General features: G+C 43.8%; 1 protein-coding gene across 26 annotated transcripts in view; it reads right to left on the bottom strand.

Annotated features, from left to right (window-relative positions):
- LOC140389677 (disks large homolog 1) overlaps nt 1-24049 on the bottom strand; it is a 486438-nt gene that overhangs the window by 90560 nt on the left and 371829 nt on the right. For all 26 annotated transcript variants that reach the window (XM_072474027.1, XM_072474028.1, XM_072474029.1 and 23 more), the window contains 2 exons: nt 8425-8581; nt 6396-6498 (listed from right to left, as the gene is read on the bottom strand). In XM_072474027.1, the coding sequence (XP_072330128.1) occupies nt 6396-6498; nt 8425-8581 (260 nt within the window). The remainder of the gene's footprint in view (nt 1-6395; nt 6499-8424; nt 8582-24049) is intronic.

Here is a 24049-nt window from a genome sequence, read left to right as displayed (position 1 = left end):
GAAGAAAGTTAATCAAAGGAGAGTTATAAATTAAAGGCATGGTTCTCAGAAGATTTTCTGCCTGCAAAACATGTACTGTATTAGTAAAATATTTGCACTGCGGTGCTATCAGAGATTGTGTTGTTATGAGTGGAGCTCACTGTCCGACTGACCATAAATACAATTTACTTTGATTTGATTTATTGTCACACGTACCGAGGTATAGTGAAAAGTATTTTTCTGCGGCCGAGGAACGTACGCAGTACGTACATAGTAGACACAAGAATAATCAACAGGGAACATTGACAAATGGTACATCGACAAAACAGTGATTGGTTACAGTGTGGAACAAGGGCCAAACAAAGCAAATACATGAGCAAGAGCAGCATAGGGCATCGTGAATAGTGTTCTTACAGGGAGCAGATCAGTCCGAGGGGGAGTCGTTGAGGAGACAAGCGCTGCACTTGGGGTGCAATGGCTAAACACTGAGCAAGTCCTAACCACAGCACCCCAAACCTGGACGAGACTCCTCAGCAGTTGGTACAAGGCACTGTGGACAAATGTAATGCAATTATGACAGGACTGTGAATGCCGTGGCTGGCAGACAATTACAGAGAAATTACACAGAACACCGTGAACAGACGGCGTATAATCCTTTGGTCGAATACTCATCAACTCCCAGCTACAACATTCCAATTTTACATTTCAATTTTAAACATATGCTTTAACAGCAGGTTCAGAGTATTTCATGCATGTTTACTGTCATTGCAAACCATGTTTATGACCATTTCAGCCACTGTGTTGTAACACTAGTGGGCAGTTGTATTAATTGAACAAAATGAATATGATCGGATGCCAAGTACAGTGATACATGTACACAGTTCTGGAAATTTGAAGGAAATGTCCCCCTTATAGACACTTGTTTGGACAACTGTCTGGTGGCCTAATAATGTTTTTGGTTGGTCTATAAGTGAACCTGAAGTAAATGCTTTGAGGATCAAGAACTATGTTTAACAGATGGCCCTGAGTTGCTGCACTGTGTCTTGTGAGCAGACAGCTGTCGTAACTGCCGTACAAACCAAAATGCCATTTCTAATTAAACAAAAACAATTTAACCAACTGTGCAAGTTAATATTTATTTTTCTCTGGCATGTTACTCAGTGTTGTTCACATATGGACCTTGATGGCATGCTGGGCAAGATTCATAAGTCATTTCCTTTCCTCAACACCCGCTACTCAAAGCAATTTGCTCAGCTGAAGATAATGTAATATTCAAATTAATGAACTTTCCCTGGGGCAAAAATGCATCACCAGCATTGTTACATGCGAGTTGAGAAAATGAGATGTCTTGTGTTGGCACAGGAAAAGTCTGTAAATGAGAATGGAATGGAAGACCATGAACCCCGCTTTGGGAGGCACTCTACAGATTTCAAATTGTTTGACTATCATAGAATGAGAAAAAGGCTATTTAGTCCAAAGAGTTGACTTTCCTCGACCAGTCACTATTTGCCTTTACGTGGCCTTCCCACAGATGAAGCCTTCAAGAAACTTCTCCACTCCCAAACATTTGGGTCAAACTCCAGGCATTCAAACTTGCAGCTCACAATTAATGTCTGACAGCTGTATCCTGAAGATGGTAAGTCAATGGTCATGAAAGCACATGAAGCCACAAGTACAGTATGCCATTTTATATCTATTGTTAACCTTGTAACTGTCAAACAGATTCTTAAATAACTTATCCATTGTGCAGTACTTGGGGAACAGCTGCAAACACTGCTCACTCTCTCCTTCAGTTCTTTTTTGTCAACACAAAACAACCAATTTTGCTAGTGAACCCATGTGACGGTATTGAACTCAAGGAGCTGAGCGAGTTATTACAGGAAGAGGACAACTGAACCAATTCCAATTCAGAAGTTTCCTCACCCCCGTGCAGTGTTTTGTATATCTGTGGAAGCCTGGCAAATAAACAGCTCCAGACATGTGGGTTAGGTCAGATACTCTGCAAATTTACCATCGTCACATGCACTAAACAGGGATAGATCGCTGCATCTGGGAGTGGTGCCAAGGAATTTCACAACATGAGAACACATATGTCCAAGTACACATTGTTGCGACAGGGCCTAAATTGGGATTGGTTTATGGACATCATTGGAGGAGAGAGAAATTGTACACAGCAACAAACTATCAAGAGATGGAATAGTAATTCCCTACAATTGCAAGGGTCAACTATACAGTGTAATTATCAGAAGCTGGCATCTAACTGATGATTACTCATGGGCACATCTGAAAAAAGGATAATGAGTCAGGTTAACAGGTAGACAGTCATAAGAAATAGGAGGAGGAGGCCATTTAGCCCCCTTGAGGCTGGTCCAGCATTCAAGATGATCATCAGTGATCTCATTCTGACTTTAACTCCACTTTTCTGCCTGACCCTCTCCCAGAGCACTCAAGCCTTGAATACATTCAATGATTCAGCTTCCATTGCTCCCTGGGGAGAAGTTTGATCGTCAGAATATAAATTCCTCCTCATCTAGTGGGAGACCTAACCCCTAGTTTTAGATTTTCTGAAAAAGTGAAACACACATTTGGCACCTACCCTGTCAAGCCCCCTCAGAATCTTCTATGTTTCAATAAGATCACCTTTCATTTTTCTAAATTCCAATGAGGATAGGCCTAACCCATTCAACCTTCCTTCATATGACAGCCTATTCATCCCAGGAATAAGCCTAATAAACCTTCTCTGAACAGCTTCCAATGCAAGTATATCCCTCCTTATGGAGACCAAAGCTGTACACAGTACACCAGGTGTGGTCTCACCAATACCCTGAACAACTGTAGCAAGACTTCCCTATGTTTATACCTCAACCTCTTGCAATAAAGGCCAACTTTTCATTTGCCTTCCTAATTACTTTCTATGCCTGCATGCAAACTTGTGCTTCTTCTGCGAGCCAGACACCACAACTTGTGGCTGTCTCTCCCAATTTAAATAACATTCTGCTTTTTTATTTTTCCCAACAAATTGAATAACCTCGCATTATACTCCATCTGTCAAACTTCTGCCCATTCACTTAACCTATCTACATCCCTTTGCACACTCTGTAACCTCCTCACTGTGGTGATATGCCCAGCACATTGATGGATGGTGTGCGACCTCCAACCAGCAGGTGGTGGTGCAGACACACCATGCGATCTCTAGACCAAGGTCTTGTGACAAGGGACTCCCATATGAGGGGAGACACATCCGGCCACCTTGAGAAGATTGAGCAGGCAATAAGACATACAAGTGAATGGTCGGTGCTAGGTGCAGACTCCAGAGAGTAATAAGCAGACTCCATGATAACATGCTCTGTAACAGATTGCTACCACATGAGACTCAATAAAAGGCTCTGGTTTGGACCAAAGTCTTTGGTGGATTCCTTCGTAAGGCACAAAGGACCAAACACAACATCACAAATTACCTTCCTACCTATCTTTACATCATCAGCAAATTTGCTTACAATATAGTCAGCACCTTCATCCAAGTAAATAATATAGACCATAAATAGTTGAGACCGCAACACCAGTGATATTTCACTAGTTACAGATGGTCATCCCCGACTCTCCTTATCCTGTTAGTTAGCCAATTATCTACCCATGCTTATATAATCATCCCCAACACCACATGTAGTAACCTTTTATGTGGCACCTTACCAACTCCCTTTTGGAGGATACAATGGACTGGTTCCCCTTTATCCACCTTGTTTGTTACTCCCTCAAAGAACTCAGCCAATTATGAGGCTAGGAAGTCATTTTAAAATACTTTTGCTTTTGAAGTGTTGGGCCAATTGAACTCACTTGAGAGAAGTTAAAATAATTTTTTAAAATAAATCTGTATCAATACTGACCTGCCCCATTCCAAAAATGAGTTTGGGGTCTCATCCTTGGTTTATACATGAATCGTGTATTTTTCCCACTAAACCCTGCTTTTCAGGGGAAAACATTATACAGGCACGACAGGTGGTGGGGCCTGAGGCTTTTTCAACAGAATGATGTTATAAAGGGGGAAAACAGTCAGATGTAAAGTGGAGCAACAGATTTCCAAAATTATTTAGGTAACCTGTTAATTATGAAATGAAATGAAAATCGCTTATTGTCACAAGTAGGCTTCAAATGAAGTTACTGTGAAAAGCCCCTAGTAGCAGCAAATGCAAGACAATTGCAGCACATACAGCAGATTAGACATTCATCATAACCTATAAGCTAATGGCTAGGTTACTGCAATTACAGGCGGTGACATATCTTGAATTATCTTGAAAAAAAATTCCTCATCTACTTGCATTTTCTGCTGCAAAGCATAAAGTGGATTGGCTGCATCAAATTTCAGCTTATGATCTCCCTCAATTTCAAGGCCTGTGGCAAACTATCAGCTTCTAAAGCAAAGTCATACCTCTGTCAGTAAGCAAAGGTTGGGCCTTCTTATTGCACCAGTATGTTTACAATGTCTACCAATGCCAAGGTAGTGTAGCCACCTAAAATGGCTGATTCCCTATTAATTTGGCCAAAACCCGATTTAAAATGGCTCACCGAAAAGGCTGATGGGAAAAGCAGCCAACAGGACATAAACGGACAGCTGCAGACAGAATAGCATATTCGGCTCTGGGGAAGTCGGCCCAGATCGATACTCAAGACCATTAGCAGCACATCAACCCAGACATCTGCAGTTTAATCGGCTATCCCCAGAACAATTGCAACATATTAGCAATTGAATGCCGGGCCAGACCTGTCGGCGCCTGCAGTGGGCGAAACAAAGACAGGCGAACGACCACCCCCCGATCGAGGAATCGCCCCGTTATTGGACGTATCGAACCCAGTGATTGGGAACAAGTCGAATCACTTGGTACTCAGGGTCAAGGGCCGCCCCGAGAGACGGGAAGCCCCTGGGCCCTATAAAGTAAGGGGCCAAGTTCAGATCGCTCTCTCTCTCCCTTCTCTTCCTGCTCGCAACCTTCGCAAGAACCTTCGACAAAGAAACAAGTAAGCTTGACTCCAGTGATCGCTACCCGATAGAGACTCCTAGCCATCGACCTGTATCAGCCTTTGAATCCCGCAGGCCAGACCCAATTCGACCAACCATTTGTTTCCCTGACCTGGTGGGCCATTCCTAAAATTAAGTATTGGCCAGTAGTGGTGGGTTTTGATATAGACTGTAGGATTATTGTATAAGTATTTATTGCTGTATATATAATAAATGATCGTTGTTTTAACTCTTACTAAGCGGTGTGCTGTATTATTAATCATAACTTGAGCTTGAACCACGTGGCGGTATCAGAAAGATACCTGGCGACTCGTGAGCAAAGGTGACAGAATTAGAACTAATAAAACTAAGGCTAATAAGAGCAACAGTAGTACTAGCGAAAATATGGAGTTTAATGAGCTCAATCAAAAGCAGAGTGCATCAACTTGCTAGATACAGTTGTTTTCCCATGTATTATTAATACTGTACTGACATAGAATCATAGAATTTACAGTGCAGTAGGAAGCTATTTGGCCCATCGAGTCTGCACCTGCCCTTGGAAAGAGCACCCTACTTAAGCCCACACCTCCACCCCATCCCAGTAACCCAGCAACCCCACCCAACCATTTTGGACACTAAGGGCAATTTATCATGGCCAATCCACCTAACCTGCACAACTTTGGACTGCGGGAGGAAACCGGAGCACCCGGAGGAAACCCACGCAGACATGGGGAGAACGTGCAGACTCCGCACAGACAGTGACCCAAGCCGGGAATCGATCCTGGGACCCTGGGGCTGTGCAGCAACAGTGCTAACCACTGTGCTGCCATGCCGGTGTTATATCCAGGTGTTAATGTTAATATCAAGGTGTTTAGTGGTTGCAGAAGAGACTTTGTGGTTGTATATTGTCTCCACTTTTCAGACCCATTTCAGTAATTTTAGTCTCCAGTTGCCTTCTTGACGGGCCACAATAATATGTTTATTTAGGTGAAGCTTAAATGCAAAAGAAATAACCACATGCAGATTAATTTACAATCTCTGAACATGAACCAACCAACTAAAAGCCACATAGGTGAAAAACATTTAATTTCAAGTGTAATTGTCGAGAAATGATTCACTAAACAATTTATAGATATAGAATTAATACATTGGAAAGGATACCTTCAACATAGACAGACTAAAACCCCAACTATGTTGGTTAGTAACTAATGGGAAACAAATATTGTCATCATTGGACATTCTAGAGGTGCGCATCAGGATACAACCAATAGCAAACACAATTAGCTAAATTCCAAATTTAGTGTTTTAATGTTTTGCTCAAGGCTTTCTCAGTAAACAGCTGTCACATACGGACATTTACAAAACTAAAAGCAAAATATTGATTTGTCCTTTGAATGCAGATTAACCGATCCAGAATACTCACCCTCTGGTCTGTACTGTGCTACAATAGTGACAGCTTGCCCGGCATTTTTTAGTGCTGCTGCAGCCTGTTCGTGGGTGGCACTCCGCAGGTCAATACCGTTCACCTGCATCAAAGACAGTCTACATTTTGAAGTGAACACTCAAAATTATCCTGATCTGATTATTTCACGATTCTTGTCTTTCCAATACTCAAAAAATGCAGCATATATATCAATCACATTATAATTATGTATTAAACTGGATTTTTAAATTGAGACAGAAGTTACTTATCTTTTACATAGGAGAGATCAATATTCCGAAACAGTTTAAGCTCACTGTCTCCCAACAGTGGAGTGCAAAGGGGGAGCAGCTTTTTTCAGTCAACCCATTGAGATCAAAAAGAAACTGACTAATGTTACCGCTCCTAATTCAGAAATGTGTGAATGTCGAGTGAGGATATGATCAGGCTCTGCTGCAATTAAGTGATCAGTTCACATTCAGTGTTGTGATTTAAAACATCAGCTAGAAATGGGAATGTACTGAGCCTTGCTACACCAGAGCCGAGATCTGTAGAAGAAATGAAGGGGCAGGAGAAATTGGTGTGAAGGGAACGTGGTGTGCCTGCATTCTGAATTGATTCTTTGTTCGATTTAGATGGCTTTCAATTGACATCCTAAACCATATAGATTGCTGATCTGAGGAACTACCCAATTCAACAATTCCATATTTCAGTTGGATGGTGCTTTGCAAAAAAAAAAACCCAAAATGCCCAAAAGGCACAGGATTAAAGTGGTCTAGATCGCCTTAAATAGAGCTTGTGCAGATCGCCTTGATTATCATAGAATTTACAGTGCAGAAGGAGGCCATTCGACCCATCGAGTCTGCACCGGCTCTTGGAAAAAGCACCCTACCCAAGGTCAACACCTCCACCCTATCCCCATAACCCAGCAACCCCACCCAACACTAAGGGCAATTTTGGACACAAAGGGCAATTTATCATGGCCAATCCACCTAACCTGCACATCTTTGGACTGTGGGAGGAAACCGGAGCACCCGGAGGAAACCCACGCACACACGGGGAGGATGTGCAGACTCCGCACAGACAGTGACCCAAGTCAGAATCAAACCTGGGACCCTGGAGCTGTGAAGCAATTGTGCTATCCACAATGCTACCGTGCTGCCCACTTTAGTGCTAAGAAATTATTTTTTTAAACATGGATTTTTGGTGATGGAGAAGTGGTTGTGTTCAATAATAAAGTACTTCATTCTGCTTCAGTTATTCCACAACCATCAGCAAAAGCCACGATTTTCACAGTAACTTCATTGCAGTGTTAAGGTAAGCCTACTTGTGACAATAATGAAGATTATTATTATAATTTGATGATCTTTCAGTCTCAACTTTATACGGAATTGAGACCAATTGTCTTTTGTAGCTAAACGTATTTTTTAATTCCTCTAGAACTGATAAAGAGATATGCATTGCCATAACCAACACAGATAGCACACTAAAAGTGCTAGGTTTTACTATTTCAGTCTCAAATTTAACATGTTCGTTTGAAATTTGTTTTGAATTGCGGACTGGAAACTAACATTACTGTCATCAGATCGGTTGGTTTTTTTTCTAGGAATCCAGTACTGTTCTCTCACTGCTGGCTCATAACATTCAATGCTAGTGGTGACCATATCACTTTATATATAATGCCTATGCTTGTGGAAATCTATATATTAAAAGAAGTTGAGGTTAAATTGAACAATACGGATTGGTTATACATTTCATAGATGCTCCCCCAGTTCATGCGCAGTTGTGATGGGATTTTTCTATTCAACGCACAAATAGCAGAAAATTCCTCAGTATATAGAGGTCATTGAGATTTTAATGGACGTATAAAAAATTAATGGGAGTTCATTGATGGGCTTGGGAAAGTGTGTTAAAATAGGTAGGAACAAGCTCATGGGTATGGGAATTCCAGCAAATGCACCAGGTGATCAGGAAATAACAAAATTCAAACTTCTGAAGGGCAGAAGGATAAATCAAAAATATGAGACTGTACCGAAATAATCCTGTCCCCTTTTCTCAGTTCACCGCTCAGGTCAGCTGGGCCTCCTGCCAATATGAAGGAAATAAAAATTCCTTCCCCATCTTCACCACCGACAATATTAAAACCTAAGCCTGTTGACCCTCGATGCAGCACCACCTTTCTGGGTTCCCTGGAAAGACAAAGGAAATCAAAGATGCAGCTAACCCAACATCCCTCACAATTAATTTCATTGAGTTAACATTGCAGCAAAATGCGTTCTCCTGCATTGGGAGAAACTCGCTGAACAAGCGTTAATGGCTGGAGAGATTCTTAGAAAGTCCTTGCTGAAATAGATAAAGAGCATTATACAGTGGTAAGAGTTAAGTTCAATAAATTAGTTCACTGGACTTGCTTCCATCCACATCATTCCCACTTTTGGGGGCAGAAGGGAATGAGGAAAAGTTAGGAAACAACAAGCTAGACTGATCAGTGGAAACTATATTTCGCTCTTCAACATGACATTAAGTAATTATAAATAAGAATTTGTGGAAGGGCTTCAAATTTTTACCTAATCCAAGTCGGGACAGCAACAGGGAAAATGAGCCAGCATTCGTGCTACTGATACCTACTAGATAGACCAAGTCAGAATCAGGGTCAGCTGAGATGTTGTCAAATGGCTTGTAGACCCTCACATCAAGGTGCAACTAAATAATGATTGTTTGGCACAGAGTGCTCTGACTGTGCACTAAAACAATATTTCCTCCAATGCTCAAAAGGAATCCAGAGAGGCAATATGAATCAAAGAACTATACATGCTGTAACTCCTAACCAGAGATCTGGATTCTCTCCAGACCATTGTATTGTTCATTTGTATGATGTGCAGAGCATGTGGAGTGAACAAATTGTTGTTATATTGGCAAAGGGAAAGAGGAGAAAGAAGAAAGCTAATCTAAACGATTCAACAAGGTCGTGGAATCGTGTGTACCTGCAATTAAGGGCAGAAGGTACACACGATTCCAGAAGTGCAGACTTTTGCTGAATGTTATAGTGTTTGGATCTACTTGCTGCAAGACTTGGACAAAATTCAAGCTCGAGCTGATAAGAGGCAAGTAACATTTTTGCCACACAAGTGCAGGAAATGACCATCTCCAAGAGGTCATGGGCAGCACGGTAGCATTGTGGATAGCACAATTGCTTCACAGCTCCAGGATCCCAGGTTTGATTCCGGCTTGGGTCACTGTCTGTGTGGAGTCTGCACATCCTCCCCGTGTGCGCGGGTTTCCTCCGGGTGCTCCGGTTTCCTCCCACAGTCCAAAGGTGTACACGTTAGGTGGATTGGCCATGATGAATTGCCCTTCGTGTCCAAAATTGCCCTTAGTGTTGGGTGGGGTTACTGGGTTATGGGGATAGGGTGGAGGTGTTGACCTTGGGTGGGGTGCTCTTTCCAAGAGCCGGTGCAGACTCGATGGGCCGAATGGCCTCCTTCTGCACTGTAAATTCTATGATTCTATGAGAATCTAAATAATTTCCCTTGCCATTGTGACATCACCACCAAAATCCACCACCATCAACATCTTTTTAAAAAATATTATTTTTTCCAATTAAGGGGCAATTTAGTGTGGCTAATCCACCTACCCTGCACATCTTTGGGTTATGGGGGTGAAACCCACGTAAACACAGGGAGAATGTGCAAACTCCACACGGACAGTGACCCGGGATCGAACCTGGGACCTCGGTGCCATGAGGCAGCAATGCTAACCACTGCGCCACTGTGCTGTCCCTCACCACCATCAACATCTTGGCGGTCATCACTGACCAGAAACTGAACTGGACCAGCCACATAAATACTGTGGCTACAAGAACAGGTCAGAGACTGTGAATTCCGTGCCAAGTAACTCACCTAGTGACTCCCCAAGCCAGTCCACCATCTACCAGGCGTAACTCAAGAGCATTGTGGAATACTCTCTACTTTTCTGGACAAACGCAGCTCCAATACTCAAGAAGCTGAACACCATATCACAAAGCAGTCCCGCTTGATTGGCTCTCCACCCCAACCTTAAATATTCACGCCCTCCACCACATGGACAACTTGCACCATCTGCAACATGCACTAAAACAAAACCTGACTAAAGCTCCTTTTATAGCATTTTCCAATCCAATGGCCCCTGCTACCTCGAAGAACAAGGGCAGGATACCTCCAAAAGAAAAAAACAAAATACTGTGGATGCTGGAAACTTAAAATAAAAACAGAAAATGTTGGTAATACTGGAAGCATCTGTGGAGAAAGAAACAGTTTGGTAATCTCATCTATTGAACTGAATCGCTAAACCGGTTTCTCTCTCTATGGATGCCAACTACTACATCCAAGTCATGAAGCATCCGGACTTAAAAATATGTAACTTCCTTCATTGTTGCTGGGTAAAAATCCTGGAACACCCACCCTACAAGCACTGTGACAGCACACTGACAACAGCAGTTCAGCATCATCTTCACAAGAGCAATTAGGGATGGACAATAAATACTGGCAAGGCCAACACCCTGATTGAACAAAACTAAAAATAAAAATCTTCCTTTATTAACAATGATAAATTCCTTATATCCCTACTTCTTATATGCGGAGTCGCCAGTGGCACAGCGGTTATCACTGCTGCATCACAGCGCTAGGTACCCGGGTTCAATTCCAGCCTTATGTCTGACTACCTGTGTGGAGTTTGCACTTTCTCTCAGTATTTGCGTGAGTTTGGCCGCTTCGGTTTCCTCCCACAGTCCAAAGATGTGTAGATTAGGTGGATTGGCCATGCTAAATTCCCCCTTAGTGTCCAAGTGGTTATGTGGGGTTACTGGATTATGGGGATGTGGTGGGAGCATAGGCCCAGGTAGGGTGCTCTAAGGGTCAGTGCAGACTCGATGGGACAAATGGCCTCCTTCTGCACTGTAGGAATTCTACGATTCTATATGGGTCTCTTAATCCTTTGATGCTTGGAAATCATGGCTTTCCAAAACTCAAACATAACTTGATTTTAAATAAATATCGTACTGTGCTTTTGATAAGAATGCATCAATGAATTCACATTGGTTTAAAAGGATGAAGCAATCCATTTAAGCATCTCATGGCTATAATATCACGCTATGGCTCAAAATAAATATGATTTGAGCATTGCATTTTGTAGGTTAAGATAACAAAGCTGAAATGCAGTTTCTGCTGATATTGATTTGAAGACATTAGATTAGATATGACTCCTTTTGAAGCTGAAGGTACACCAATTAGAATAATTGAGTTGATGATGCTATTTCTTTAATGCAAAAAAGCTGGTGTGCTAATTTTCTATTTGTTTTTTTAATAGTCGTTTGGTGGTACTGAACTGTTGATTTGCTTGATTGATTGATTGTCACATGTACCGAAGTACAGTGAAAAGATTTTTCTGTGGCCAAGGGAATGTACACAGTACGTACATAGTAGACAAAAAGAATAATCGACAGAGTACATTGACAAATGGTACATCGACAAATAGTGATTGATTACAGTGCGGAACAAGGGAGAAAAAAGCAAATACATGAGTAAGAACAGCATAGGATGTCGTGAGCTGTCTGCCTTCCTGAGGCAGTGGGAGGTGTAGACAGAATCAATGGGAGGGTAGCAAGCTTGTGCGATGCGTTGGGCGGAGTTCACTACACTCTGTAATTTCTTGCGATCTTGGGCTGAGCAGTTGCCATACCAAGCTGTGATGCATCTGGTTAGGATGCTCTCTGTAGCACATCTGTATAAATTGGAGAGAGTGGATGCAGACATGCCAAATTTCTTTAGCTTCTGTAGGAAGTAAAGACATTTTTGGGCTTTCTTGACTGTTGCATCAACATGAGTGGACCAGGACAGACTGTTGGTGATGGTGGCCCCCAGGACCTTAAAGCTATCGACCATCTCCATTTTGGAGCCATTTGATGTAGGGTATGGGGTGTGTGTGTGCCCTGCTTCGCTTCCTGAAGTCGATGATCAGCTCCTTGGTCTTTCCGACATTTCTCATACAGTTTAAAGTTGTTTACCCTGACATTGGTATTACTGTTCTGATGAATGCAAGACAAAAAGATTTGACAAAATGTACTTTTTTTAATAACTGGGTTAGTATTAATTGCCCAATTGTCCTCGAAACTAATGAGGAGGCCTTCTTGAAGTGCTGTTGCCCATGTGAAGTGGATACCTTAGGAAGTTCCAGGATTTTAACGCAATGGAAGTGAATGGATGGAGATGCAGCATGACCTGGAGGGGAGTTCGCGGGGGCCTGCTGCCTAGTAAATAGTGCAGTAAGAAGTCTTACAACACCAGGTTAAAGTCCAACAGGTTTGTTTCGATGTCACTAGCTATCGGAGCGCTGCTCCTTCCTCAGGTGATTGAAGAGGTATGTTCCAGAAACACATATATAGACAAATTCAAAGATGCCAAACAATGCTTGGAATGCGACCATTAGCAGGTGATTAAATCTTTACAGATCCAGAGATGGGGTGACCCCAGGTTAAAGAGGTGTGAATTGCATCAAGCCAGGACAGTTGGTAGGATTTCGCAGGCCAGGTGGTGGGGGATGAATGTAATGCGACATGAATCCCAGGTCCCGGTTGAGGCCGCACTCATGTGTGCGGAACTTGGCTATAAGCTTCTGCTCGGCGATTCTGCGTTGTCGCACGTCCTGAAGGCCGCCTTGGAGAACGCTTACCCGGAGATGACAGGCTGAATGCCCTTGACTGCTGAAGTGTTCCCCGACTGGAAGGGAACATTCCTGCCTGGTGATTGTTGCGCGATGTCCGTTCATTCGTTGTCGCAGCGTCTGCATGGTCTCGCCAATGTACCACGCTTCGGGACATCCTTTCCTGCAGCGTATGAGTTAGACAACGTTGGCCGAGTCGCACGAGTATGTACCGCGTACCTGGTGGGTGGTGTTCTCACGTGTAATAGTGGTATCCATGTCGATGATCCGGCACGTCTTGCAGAGATTGCCATGGCAGGGCTGTGTGGTGTCGTGGTCACTGTTCTGAAGACTGGGTAGTTTGCTGCAAACAATGGTTCGTTTGAGGTTGCGCGGTTGTTTGAAGGCAAGTAGTGGGGGTGTGGGGATGACCTTGACAAGATGTTCATCGTCATTAATGACGTGTTGAAGGCTGTGAAGAAGATGACGTAGTTTCTCCGCTCCGGGGAAGTACTGGACGACGAAGGGTATTCTGTCGGTTGTGTCCCATGTTTGTCTTCTGAGGAGGTCGGTGCGGTTTTTCGCTGTGGCCCGTTGGAACTGTCGATCGATGAGTCGAGTGCCATATCCCGTTCGTACGAGGGCATCTTTCAACGTCTGTAGATGGCTGTTACGCTCCTCCTCGTCTGAGCAGATCCTGTGTATATGGAGCGCTTGTCCATAGGGGATGGCTTCTTTAATGTGTTTAGGGTGGAAGCTGGAGAACTGGTGCATTGTGGGGTTATCCGTGGGCTTGCGGTAAAGCGAAGTGCTGAGGTGACCGTCCTTGATGGAGACGAGTGTGTCCAAGAATGCAACTGATTTTGGAGAGTAGTCTATGGTGAGTTTGATGGTTGGATGGAACTTATTAATGTCATCGTGTAGTCGTTTCAGTGATTCTTCGCCGTGGGTCCAAAGGAAAAAAATGTCATCGATGTATCTGGTGTATAACGTCGGTTGAAGGTCCTGTGCGGTGAGTAGGTCCTGTTCAAACTTGTGCATGAAGATGTTGGCGTATTGGGGTGCGAATTTGGACCCCATGGCTGTTCCGTGCGTCTGGATGAAGAACTTGTTGTCGAAGGTGAAGACGTTGTGATCCAGAATGAAGCGGATGAGTTGCAGAATTGCGTCTGGAGATTGGCAGTTGTCGGTGTTGAGTACTGAGGCTGTTGCAGCAATGCCGTCATCATGGGGGATGCTGGTGTAGAGTGCCGAGACGTCCATTGTGACGAGGAATGTTCCTGGTTCAACTGGTCCATGGGTGCTGAGTTTCTGTAGGAAGTCCGTCGTGTCGCGACAGAAGCTGGGCGTACCTTGTACGATGGGTTTCAAGATGCCCTCGATGTAGCCAGAAAGGTTCTCACACAAGGTCCCATTGCCTGAAACGATAGGGCGGCCTGGTGTGTTGGCCTTATGTATTTTCGGGAGGCAGTAGAGATCTCCAATGCGGGGAGTACGTGGGATGAGAGCACGGAGGGTGCTCTGAAGATCTGGATCCAAGGTCTTGATTAGTCTGTTAAGTTGGCGGATGTGTTCCTTGGTCGGATCTGCGGGTAACTGTCTGTAGTGTTCTTGGTTGTTCAGTTGTCGGTATACTTCTTTGCAGTAGTCCGTTCTGTTCAGTACGACAGTGGCCCCTCCTTTGTCTGCTGGTTTGATGACGATGCTGCGGTTGGTCTTGAGAGCGCGGATGGCATTGCGTTGTGCTTGGGTGACGTTCGGGGCTGTCTTGTGAATGCGACTGATGAATCTGGCATTGATGCGACTCCTGACGGCTTGAGCATACATGTCGAGTCTAAGGCAGCGGCCTTCCGGAGGGGTCCAATTCGACTCTTTCCTCTTCAGTTGCCACACCACAGATCTCTCGGTCTGCTGTTCCGGTTCATTGATAGTCTGCTTGGGTTCGCTGTTGGCCTCTTGGGGTCTGTGGAAGAATTCCCGGAGCCTCATTCGCCTGATGAATTCCTCCGTGTCTGCCACGAGACTGATGGGGTCCATTTTGGTGGTGGTGCAGAAATTGAGCCCTCTGCTGAGGACTTCGATTTCGTCTGGTTGAAGGGTGTAGTCTGACAAGTTGACAATAGATTTCCCTGTATTGTTTTCTACTGTGGCACTGGGGGTGGCTTGGTTGCTGCCGGTGGTGATGCCAAGTTTCTCAAGCTTTCTGTTCTTGGTGTGCATATAGGTGGCATAGTATCGTTGTCTCATCTGTTTGGCGGTGTTCCGCAGCTGGTCTGCTGCGTCCTGAGCACAAGTTGAGAATATGGCCTCTATCTTGGTTTCCAGGTTGCGTCGTCTGCTGTAGAGCTGGCGGACGCTGGCAGACGCTGCGACAACAAATGAACGGACATCGCGCAACAATCACCAGGCAGGAATGTTCCCCTCCAGTCGGGGAACACTTCAGCAGTCAAAGGCATTCAGCCTCTGATCTCCGGGTAAGCGTTCTCCAAGGCGGCCTTCAGGACGCGCGACAACGCAGAATCGCCGAGCAGAAACTTATAGCCAAGTTCCGCACACGAGTGCGGCCTCAACCGGGACCTGGGATTCATGTCGCATTACATTCATCCCCCACCACCTGGCCTGCGAAATCCTACCAACTGTCCTGGCTTGATGCAATTCACACCTCTTTAACCTGGGGTCACCCCATCTCTGGATCTGTAAAGATTTAATCACCTGCTAATGGTCGCATTCCAAGCATTGTTTGGCATCTTTGAATTTGTCTATATGTGTGTTTCTGGAACATACCTCTTCATTCACCTGAGGAAGGAGCAGCGCTCCGAAAGCTAGTGACATCGAAACAAACCTGTTGGACTTTAACATGGTGTTGTAAGACTTCTTACTGTGCTCACCCCAGTCCAACGCCGGCATTTCCACATCATAGTAAATAGTGGACAGGCTTTGGAGAGTCAGGATCAGAGTTACTTGGCACAGAACTCCCAGCTTCTTGAGCTGCTCTTGTAGCCACTTGTATTGCACTGGCATGCAAAATAGCACATCAGGCAGCATCGGTGAAGAGAGAAACAGAGCAACGTTTCAGGTCAGTGACCTTACATCAGTACTGGGAAGAGTTAAAGATGTAATAGGTTTTGAATAAAGGGTGGGTGGGACAAGGACAAAGGAAGAACTGTAATAGGGTAAAGGACGGAAGACACTGAACCAGAGAGGACCAGGGAGAATTATGATTGGCCAAGAAATACAGAAACAAATGATAGGCCTAGAGTATGTGGCCTCCTCTCTGAAAGGAAAAGAATATAAAACCTGAAGCATGCAAAGAAAAGGAAACAAAATTGGGAGTTGGGGGAAGAACAAAGTTTATGGTCTGAGATTACAGTGTCTGGAAGGCTGTAAAGTACCTAATCAAGAGAGGAGGTGCTGTTGCTCAGGCTCATGTTGCGTTTTACTGGAACCGTACAGGAGGCCAAGGGCAGAGATGTCAGTGTGAGAGCATGTTGAAGAATTAAAATGGCAGGTCTCTGGAAGCTCGGGGGTCATGCAGGAAGACTGGGCACATCATTGGTTTCGGTCTTTCTTTTATTGCCCATCACCATTCCCTTTGGTCTCGTTGCTATCTCTCCTGGCTACTACTTTATTTTGGCCTTATCCCACCCACTCTTTGATAAAAACCTCTGACTTTTCCTAGTTCTGATGATAGGTCATCAACTTGAAATGTTAACTCTGTTGTTCTCTCTACAGGTGCTGCCTGAGCTGAATATTTCCACAGCCGAATATTTCCAGCACTTTGTGTTTATTTTAGGTGTCCAGCATCTGCAATATTATGCTTTTTGATTTAGGTGGCTGGCCCAGGTTACCTTTTTGGTCAAGGATGATATCCAAGATGCTGATGGTCAGTCCTTGCTGAATCAGAAAACTGACTGGAGTTTCTGAGAGATTGGTTGTTTCACCCTCAAAGAATTTCACAACACTAGTTTGGATTGGATTGAGAGGTGGAATCTGAATAAGTGGCTGGGGTGGTGGGAGAAGAGAGAGAAAGGAGTCACCCCCAAGAATGCTAAAATATGCTCGATCTTTCGGCAGTATGCATTGAAGGAGGTCAAAGCGGAAGATGATCACTCACAGCAAGAAGTACTCTTGCATTTCTCCTTCGAAACTGCTGTTCAGCATGATCAACATCAGAGGGCAGCAAATTTCTGCATTATTGATCAAGTGCTGCTTTATAAAAGTTAATGGCAATCCAACCACAGCTCTTCAAAGATAGATACATAGATGTAGGTAGATTAATCTTGGATTTCTATAGCATCTTTCATGACCCCAGGCTGCCCCAAAGTGCTTTGCAGCAAATGATTTATCTTTGTAATGTAGTCACCGCTGCCATGCAGGTTTTCCATGCCTCCACATTACTGGAGTCCTTCCATTGTGTGGGGGTCGGTTTGATGGGGTGTTAGGCGTCCTCCTCCAAGTGGTCTTATACGAGTATCCTGGGCTAGGTCAGGTCTGGTGCTATGGTTGGGGTTTCCATGTGGAAACAGTGTTTGTGTCTCTGTTGAGACAACGCTGTCATTTTCCTTAATACCCTTCTTGTGTTGGCATGCAGTGCAAGACGGTGGCTAATATTCCCAGGTCAGCTTGGGCGTTGTTCACTTAAGGGTTTGTCTTTCTTCTTCTCTTCATCTGGGTGAGCAAATCCTGGTCCGGGCACCCCCCAGATTGGACTGGAGCAAACCTTAACTGTAAATGGGGGTGGTGCACTGAACTGGGTATGGGTGAGGTGCAGGATTGGTTGAGGTATCGGTTTTGGGGTGTGCAGGGGGTACAGATTCCAGTGTGTCAGAATGTGCTTGGCTAGGCCAGGTCTGGTTGGTACCCTATTGCCTTCTGGAGTTCGGGATGTGCCTTGTCGAAGGCACTTATTTGGGATATCCCGTGAGGCTGGGTTTTGCTTCTTCTATGCAGGGGGTCCTGGGATTGAGCAGAGTCCTGTAATTTGGTTGATATCCTGTTCCGCCTAATGGTCAGGACGCTTCCTTGTTTGAATGGAAAGCTTGTTCTCTTCTTCATTAATGGGTTATAGGCATGCACTGGGGGAATATGGGCCCATGGTGTGGTCCTGATCCTTTGTTATCCTGTGACCCACTCTTGGTTGTTCTAGTTCTCTTTCCTTTCTGTTTTTGAGAGGTGTTGACAACACAGATCATAATCCAAACATTTTGCTACTGGCCCTCTGTATAAATGTATGGAATGATGTTGATTCTGTACTAAGCCCGAGACTGGGGTTATTTTGCGTTGAGATATATGTACGTAGCGCACGGTAGCACGGTGGTTAACACTATTGCATCACAGCGCCAGGAACTCTGGTTCGTCGACTCCCGGCTTGGGTCACTGTCTCTGCGGAGTCTGCATGTTCTCCCCGTGTCTGCGTGGGTTTCCTCCGGGTGCACCGGTTTCCTCCCTCAAGTCCTGAAAGATGTGCTTGTTCGGTGAATTGGAATTCTGAATTCTTCCTCAGTGCACCTGACCAGGCATCATACATGGGGATTAGGGGTTTTCATAGTAACTTCATTGCAGTGTTAATGTAAGCCTACTTGTGACACTAATATAAATTATTATTATTACTTCTGTTGTAGGTTTCCTTATTTTCAGAGAATGGGGCTAAAGAATTAGCGATTGGTTCCTGTATGGGTGCAGATGGGCCGGGTATTCGAGGAGAGGAGGTTGTAGTGCATTAATGGTGCCTCTGGCACTGGAGTGTAGGGGATGTATATTGGGGCATATCTGAATATGGTGCAAAACATTTATCCAGAACTCCAGTGGTGGTGGTGAGCAATCGCTGCCTGGGAAGGTGTGCACCATCTTACCATGTTTTCATGACCTTACCCTGCTTCTCCCTTGTTCTCTAGTTGGGCTTATAAAGTTATGTCTAATGATTGTATTGAGCTGGTAATGCTGCTGTTCTCCTGTCGCCCTCTGTATCCATGTATGCTGAGCCTTTTTGTTTTGCTTGCTGTGCTGTATCATTCTTGTGCTTATGTCGCTTTGTTTGTGAAAATGTAAAACCTTAATAAACATACTTTTAAAAAAATTGTTTCTAGATACATCACTTACTAACTCGGCAAATCGCAAACTCTCGCAGAGTTGGATTGGTTTTGTTTATTCCCCAGCAACAGGCAGCTATGTCCAGACCTCAAGCCTCCCTGCAGCTGAAAGCAAACTCTCCTCTATTCCATTCTGCAACAAGGTTAGCTTGCATTCTGCAGCTATGTTGATTCAAATAATTCATACTCATCAGATAAAAATGGAAAACAAATCTAGCCAGCGGACCCATTTCATAGCTGCGAGGCAGAGAACCTTTTCAGAAGAAACTCAATCTCATTCCCAGAATATGTGGTTTTGCATGACACTCCAAAGTACATAAGCCATTAAACACAAGGATATCAAAACCCATCAAAAATAATTTGCATTGTATAATACTCAGAGGATAGTAAAGATGCGTCATAGGAGCATCAGACACAAAATGGCAATGGGCCAAAGCAGGAGACATTAGGGCAGGCAATTTGGTCAAAGAGGTGGGTCATAAAGTGGGTTTTCAACTCGGAGAGCATTGGACAGGAAATTCCAGAGACAGCTGAAAGCTGTCAGTGATGGGATGAACAAAAGATCAGGGTTGGAGGAATGCAGAGCCCTTATACAGTTAAACTTTATAAACACGGGGAGTGATAATATAAACATGGGGTTGTGAATCTTAGATGGAGGTGTTATATGCATCCAAGACAAATTATGAAGTCCGAAACAGGTCAGATATGTTTCCTTGTTAATAGGTTTATTCACAGGATGCAGCATCATAGATCTCTGCCTAACTATTGACAGCATTCCACACTGTATTCTCAGTCCTTAATCAAACAATGCCCATTGCCTGTGTACCTTTAACAACATTATCAACCAACCATTAACATGAGGGACAAAGATCCAATAAAAGTCTGAGCACAGGGGCAATGGAAGAATGAAACTTCATGTTGAGTTACAAAATGGCCAACAGAGTTTAAGATAAATTTTTAACTTTCGAAGGGAGGGTCAAAGATGAAAGGCTGACTGGGAAAGCATGAAATAGTGAATTATGAATATAACAAAAGTATGGATGGAGGTGAAGTTAGGCTGTCTTGGTGGTCGAGAGAAAGCGGGGTCAAAAGCTCAGAACAGGGTCAGATAAAATTTATACAGCACTTTTAGCTGAATGAAACATCACAAGATACTTCTCAGAAGCATTATTAAACAAAGGATGATGCCGAGCCACATGAGGAGATAGAGGTTAGATGACCAAAAGCTTGGTCAAACAGGTAGGTTTTATAATAATAATAATCATTATTGTCAGGTACACAGGGGGACTTCAGAATGTCCAAATTACCCAACAGCACGTCTTTTGGGACTTGTGGAACGAAATCGGAGCACCCGGAGGAAACCCAAGTAGACACGGGGAGAATGTGCAGACTCCACACAGCCAGTGACTCAAGCCGGGAATTGGACCTGGGACCCTAGTGCTGTGGAGCAACAGTACTAACCACTGTGCTACCGTGAAGCAATGTCACTGCTGCCTCATGGCACGGAGGACCCAGGTTCGATCCTAGCCCCAGGTCATAGTCCATCTGGGGTTTGCACATTCTCCCCTTGTCTGCAACGTTCTCACTCCCACAACCCAAAGATGTGTAGGGAAGCTGAATTGGTCATGCTAAATTGCCCCTTAATTCGAAAAAAAATAATTGGATACTCTAAATTTATTTTTTAAAAAGGTTTTAAGAAATGCCTTAGTGAGGTAAGCATGGGACTGGAATTCCAGAGATTGCAGCCTCCGCAGCTGAAGGTACAGCAGCCAATAGCAGAGCAATTAAAATCAGGGATGCTCAAGAGGGTAGAATTAGAGGCGTGCAGATATATTAGAGGATTGTGGGGTTGGAGGAGGTGACTTAGATAGGGAAGGACAAATCCATGGAGGGATCTGAAAACAAGGATGAGAATTTTTAAATCAGGATATTGCTTGACCGGGAGCCAATGAAGCTCAATGAGCAAGGTGAAAGGGGAATGTAGGTTAAGACATGGGTAGAGTTTTGCATGACCTCAAGTTTACAGAGGATGAAATATGGGAGACCAGTCAGGAGTGCACTGGAATAGCTGAGTTTAGAGGTAACAAAGGCTTAAAAGTGAGGGTTTCAGAAGCAGCTGAGCTGAACTGGGGCAAAATCAATATTATGTAGGTGGAAATAAGTGGTCTTAAGAGATGAAATGTATGCAGTTGGAAACTCATCTCAGGATGAAATGTGGCACCAAGCTTGCTAACTGGCAGGCTTAATCTCAATCTGTGGCAAACTAGTCTGGTTCAGCCTGAGTGTGGCTTAAAGTGGGGGAATGGAATTAGTGGCTAGGGACCAAGCATCCCATCACCACAACCACTTTTTCAATACTATAATCAAATCTCTGCCAACATTAATATCTCATCAATGTAGAGCTACGACACAGCATCGCAACGTACAAAGGCCCCAGAAACAGCAACTATAATTATCCTTTAGAAGCATATAATGAGAACCAACTGGCAGTACAGATAAACCTTTGTAATCTTTCAAGGATATGGAAACCACTTAATTTCTCTACAGGCAATTGTCACTGCACTATCTACATTTCTTTTTGCCTTCAGAACTTTAAATCCCAACAATCTGCAAGCTAACCAAATTCTGATTATCACTGGTCAGCTTTCTTCCCCCTCCATGTTTCCCAAAACTCAGCACTTGGGATCAGAACTGAAATGATCAGTGGGGACAAGGCAGCTTGACCACTGCCATGTAGTGGAGGAATTGTCTTTATATGTGCTGAAATATCAAATGTCGAGGGCAGCAGACTCCAGAGAATCCCATTATCTGATCCAAGTAAAGCAATGTATTTAATCACCTTCAGTACATGTAATCACTGTTCAAGGCAGAACACTTCAATGCGTGATCCTGACACAAGCATAAACAATTCCCCACTCAGCTGTTTCCATTGCTCAGCATTTCTGAATGTAGTTATATTCAGAAAAAGCCTGCCATCCATCAACTTAATAGGCTATGAAAGATTCCATTCTCTTTTTGAAATAGTAGTAGAGTCTTGGCCCTCTCAACCTTCAGGATCTGGCTTTCTCGTCCTGGCCCTCAGAAGCCATGGTCTCCTTGCCAACTGTAGTGCTTCAATCATTGTCTCAACTGAGGTCAACATACTCAGCATGAACAAAAGTACAGAGGATGCTGGAAATCGGAATTAAACACAGAATAGTTAACACTTCAAGCTGACAACCTATCTATTGTGATAGGGTGGAAGGCAGAAGTGATTCCATATCTAAAAGGGACTCAGCATAAAACATAGCCCTCAACTGGACTGGAGGAGAAAATGCATGATCCATTTCTTCTAAGCGCAGCAGGGACCCAGGGACTAGAACATTTTATGTTTGCTACCAGCGCTGCAGTTCAAAGGCTCAAGTCAGTTCAAAGATCATGAGAAACATTTGGTTAGATTTGTGAAATAGTCTGGAAATACTTTTGGCACATCCATGCAATCAGGATGGCCAAATCTTGAATCAGGGATCTGTTTCCTTATTTCAGTATTTTTCAGCAGGTGTTAAAAAGAAAAGTGGCACGATTTATTAATACAGATTTTCCTAATAGCAAGTGAGACTTCAATTGAGAGAATGAGGTTAAGCTCCCACTGTCAATTTGACATAGCCACCTTTTGTAAATTAATCATAGGAAGAGTGGAACTGGTGGAGCTTTGAGCAGGCAAATGACATCCCACCTTTGAACCCCAAACTCCAGCCAACCCGTTCAGCTCTTCATTGGAAATATGGGCCTTGGTGCTTCCAAACACTGAGGGGGGGGGGGGGGGGGGGGGGGAAGAAGAGAGCGTCCTTATTTTGAAAATATTTCATTGCATATTTTATTCAGACATAAAGTATTATAAGAGTGTGGATTAATTGAGGCCTAGGCTGTGGGAAAAAATGACAATTTGAATAAGCACGTTATGTAGCAGACATGCTCACTGTAACAGAAGACAATGAATTTTTTTTTCACACACGATACCAATATGTATTTTTCCATCTCAGCACTTCACAAATAATCTGCCATACTGGTGATATATCTTGCAAAATGATTTACCATGTTCTAATATTGAAAATGCAACAGCACAGGCTACACTGCAGATAGTGTTTAGAACATTAAATTAACTTTAAAAATATAAAATCATACGGTTCAAGTGCATTCTGCAACAGATGTACCATCTGCACAGTTTCCACAAAGGACATTGCTGGAGCTTTGCCCATTAGAAAAATCCTAACGTGGTGATTTTGCATCTGAGTCACAGTTGCCCAAGGCACCAGATGATGCGGTGTTCAAAAGTTCAGTTTGCATTCATGATGAATCAAGCACGCTTCCAACTGATTTACACAAACTCCACTTAAAGGAAACCAGCTAAGGACCTCTAAAGGGATTTTGCAGCTTCCTCGCTGGCAAACACGTCAAAACAAATGTGTGCCAAATTGACTGTGTCCCTCAAAGTGGGCAGAATGGACGCTTTGCTTTGAATCAGTGGATGGGTTGGAACAGCAGCTAAATAGGCACATCTCCGAGCTTAACCTTTTCTAAATTGAGTGCACCTTCTCACCCAACAAACAACTTTAAGATGCTTTTTCCACGTTGGCAGCAATATTTTCTGCTGAGCAGTGCTGTATGGATTCAACTAAATAATCGGTTTGTATTTTCTGCCTTGTACGGTTTGTTCACATCCAGTTACTCAGGGCAGTGAAACAGCAATAAATGTGAAAACTTGCCAACCTGAATAGAATACACTCTGCACACCTGCGTTTCATTGAAAACTGGCACACTGCCACACATCCTTGGCAAACTCTGCACTTGACTGGCGGCGGTCCATGTTCTCAAAGTCAGTAGCAATTAACAGATGCATTCTGCCCCTACACA

The sequence above is a fragment of the Scyliorhinus torazame genome, chromosome 14, assembly GCF_047496885.1.
Source record: "Scyliorhinus torazame isolate Kashiwa2021f chromosome 14, sScyTor2.1, whole genome shotgun sequence".
Classification (NCBI taxonomy): Eukaryota; Metazoa; Chordata; class Chondrichthyes; order Carcharhiniformes; family Scyliorhinidae; genus Scyliorhinus; species Scyliorhinus torazame.
This window is presented reverse-complemented; position numbering and strand designations above follow the sequence as displayed.